This window comes from Zingiber officinale, chromosome 7B (assembly GCF_018446385.1).
Source record: "Zingiber officinale cultivar Zhangliang chromosome 7B, Zo_v1.1, whole genome shotgun sequence".
NCBI classification, from domain to species: Eukaryota; Viridiplantae; Streptophyta; class Magnoliopsida; order Zingiberales; family Zingiberaceae; genus Zingiber; species Zingiber officinale.
In genome coordinates this window covers 95,279,135-95,282,311 of record NC_055999.1, presented here as the reverse complement: position 1 = coordinate 95,282,311, position 3,177 = coordinate 95,279,135, and the positions used below count along the sequence as shown (strand labels likewise).

The following is a 3,177-nucleotide window of genomic DNA, read 5'->3' as shown; positions in this document are numbered from 1 at the left end:
AATATAATCAAGAGAGGTAGACGAACATATAAGAACTAGTTTTATGTTAATCCGAGATCATTTGGTCCATAAATCGATTTTGCCCAAAATCAACTAATGGATCAAATAATCTTAGATTGACATAAAACTAGTTCATATATGTTCATCTACCTCTTCTGATTATATTCATACTCTCAAACGTCAATTTGACTCAATATATTAAGAGCAATAATTTTTTAAACACAAATATATTTGAAAAATGTAATTCATATTAAAAAAAATCATTCCTCTTAATATATTTGATCAAATGAATATTTAAGGACATGAATATAATCAAAAGAACTAGTCGAACAAATAGGACCTAGTTTCATATCAATCCGATATTATTTGATCCATTAGCCAGTTTTGGGTAAAATTGATTAATGGATTAAACGATATCAGATTGACATGAAACTATATCATATGTGTTCGGCTAGTTCTCTTAATTATATTCACACCCTTAAATATTAATTTGATTCAGTATATTGAGAGGAATAATTTTTTAAACATGAATTAAAATTTTCAAATATATTCATATTCAAAAAATTATTGCTCTCAATATATTGAGTTAAATTAACGTTCGAGGGTATAAATATAATCAAGAGATATAGCTGAACACATGAAAATTAATTTCATATCAATCTGAGATTATTTGATTCATCAATTAATTTTATCTAAAATCAACTTTAATAAAAAAAATAAATCAATCGGACTAATTTATTCAAAATTTTAATGTTTTGACATAGTAAAATCGATTAGACTCAACTAATAGAGATAAAATGAGAAATGAGTACAATAATGAGTACAATGAGAAATGAATACGTGATCTGATAATTTTAAAATTATACTATATAATTTGATAATTTCGAACTATATAGTTAAGTAAAAAAGCCGAAAAAAATGCCACGAGATCGAAGCATGAATCTTCGAATTGGCTGATTCACACAGGAAGAACACAAACCAACAAGCAAACTCCATTTTGCTAACACTGAAAGGCACCAAAAGAAAACAGTGACCTTCACGTATTATGGTGGTTCCTTGGCCTTTTCTCTAACTCATTGATCAGCGAAGTGTATGACGGCAAATCCAGGACCATTCCCTTTTCCCCCTTCAGCTCTTCATGATCTTTAGTCCTTCCATGTTTGCTATGCCCGTCCAGCAAAATGTTGTAGGTAATGTCATCAGGAGCAACTCCTACATTAATCATGGCATTTAGCAGCATCTTTGCATTCTCCATTTGTCCGAGCTTGCAGAGCCCGTTCATGATCACATTGTATGTGATAATGCCAGGCTTATGGCCTTTGCTTTGCATCTCCTTCAACAACTTGAAACCCATCTTTACGTCTCCTTGCTTACAGAACGCATCGATCACCATGGTGTAGGTTGCCACATCAGGTGTCATGCCAGCTCCTACCATCTCATGCAGAGTTCTCTCTGCATCCATCGCCAGGCCTTCTCTGCTGAATCCGGAGATAAGCGCCGTGTATGTCACTTCATCCATTTCAATCCGTTCGGCTACCATTTTCTTCTTGATCTGCATCGCCATATTGAGATTGCCCTCCTTGCAACAGCCATCAATTAGAGTAGTGTAAGTCACTTTATCAGGCTGCAAGCCGCTTTCCCTCATCTTCTCCACGACTCTGCTTGCCTCCTTCAGGTCTCCGGACTTGCAAAGCACGTTCACGACGGCATTCAAAGTGATTAAATCGGGTCTAACACCTCTTTTCAACATCGCTTGGTAAAGATTCACGGCGTCGCTGATCTTTCCCTCCTTGCAATGCCCATGAATTAATGTGGTAAAAGTTACAGCATTTGGCTCCAATCCTTTCGAACACATTTCGTCGAACAATTTGACGGCATCGTCCAGTCGTCCCGCTTTGCATAGTCCTTTAATCAAAGCGCAGTAAGTGAAAATGTCAGGAGCGAGGCCAGCATTCACCATTTGATCTTTCAACTCGAATCCAGTTTCCAAGTTCCCGGCTATAGAGTGACCATTGATAAGAGTGTTGAAGCTCACAACGGTCGGACGAGAGCCGTGCCTGGAGATCTCATCAAAAATGGATTTTGCCTCAGTTATCTTGCCTGCCTTGCAGAAGGAGTTCATCAGAACGTTGAAAGCCGTCACCTTGGGAGGAAATCCGGCAGCGAGGATCTCGGAGAAAAAATCCCAGGCGAAAGCGGGGGAGTAAGACTTGAGGAGGTGGTCGAGGAGGCAGGAGCAGGAATCGAGTGGCAGGGGAAGACCGTGCTTGATTGCGAGGCGGATGCACTGGATGGCATCGGACACGTGTCCGGCGCGGGCGTACTCGAGGGCGAGAGCGCCGATGAGGGCGGGGGAGGGAAGGGCAGGGGCGGCGACTGAGAGGGCCGCTGAGAAGAGTGCGGGGGCAGAGTGGCGGCCGCGTCGATCGACAAGGAGGCGTAGGAGAGGGGCGGCGTCGGAAGGGACACGAGAGCGGAGAAGAAAGGCGGTCATGGCGAGGTAGGAGACGGGGGTGTGTCGGAAGGGCGGATGGGAGGAGAGCCAGTGGAAGAAGGAAAGAAGGGAGGAAGGGGGGAGGGAGAGCGGGTTGAGGGCCAGGAGGGAAGCAAAGAGGGAAGGGGTGAGGGAGGGGAGGAGGGTCTTGAGGGAGGCGTCGAGAGAAGTGGAGGCGGAATCGGCGATGGCGTGGGAGACGGCGAGGAGGAAAGGGTCCGCTGTCGGGGATCGTGGCGGCGGAGCGAACCATGGAGGCGACGAGGAAGAGTAATTGAGATGCAACAGTCGCTGAAGGGGAGAGGGAAGCTTTCTTATGAGAGCTCGCATCGTGGCGGCTGCGTGCTGTGGTGCCTTGAGGAATGCGCGATAGATGATGTTGGTTTGAAAGGTAATATTGAGACAATCAGGGATGACAAAGAAAAAAAAAACAATTATTGTAATTTTCTACTGAAAAAGAAAAATAATCATAAACCACTACAAACAAGAATAAGGTTAGAATATAAGGGGCAGCGGGGCAGACTCCCTTTCATTAAATAATTGTACCTATCAGAAATAGTATTTTTAACATAGCAGATAGCTCAGAGGTAACGGTGCAGATATTGTCATTTTAGTAGTAAAAAATGAATATATTCGTTCGAGTATTTCTATTAATCTGTCTTAGTATTAATATGAAGGAGATA

General features: G+C 42.3%; 1 protein-coding gene across 1 annotated transcript; it reads right to left on the bottom strand.

Annotated features, from left to right (window-relative positions):
• Window positions 1-846: 846 nt before the first annotated feature.
• LOC122006366 (putative pentatricopeptide repeat-containing protein At1g09680) lies at window positions 847-2,871 on the bottom strand. The gene has a single exon (XM_042561838.1). It carries the CDS (start codon window positions 2,822-2,824, stop codon window positions 1,037-1,039), a length of 1,788 nt encoding a protein of 595 aa, XP_042417772.1. The 5' UTR covers window positions 2,825-2,871; the 3' UTR covers window positions 847-1,036.
• Between the last annotated feature and the right edge of the window lie 306 nt (window positions 2,872-3,177).

What these genes read in the sequence shown, in the direction of transcription:
- LOC122006366 (XM_042561838.1), bottom strand. Translation starts at nt 2,824, where the DNA reads ATGCGAGCTCTCATAAGAAAGCTTCCCTCTCCCCTTCAGCGACTGTTG.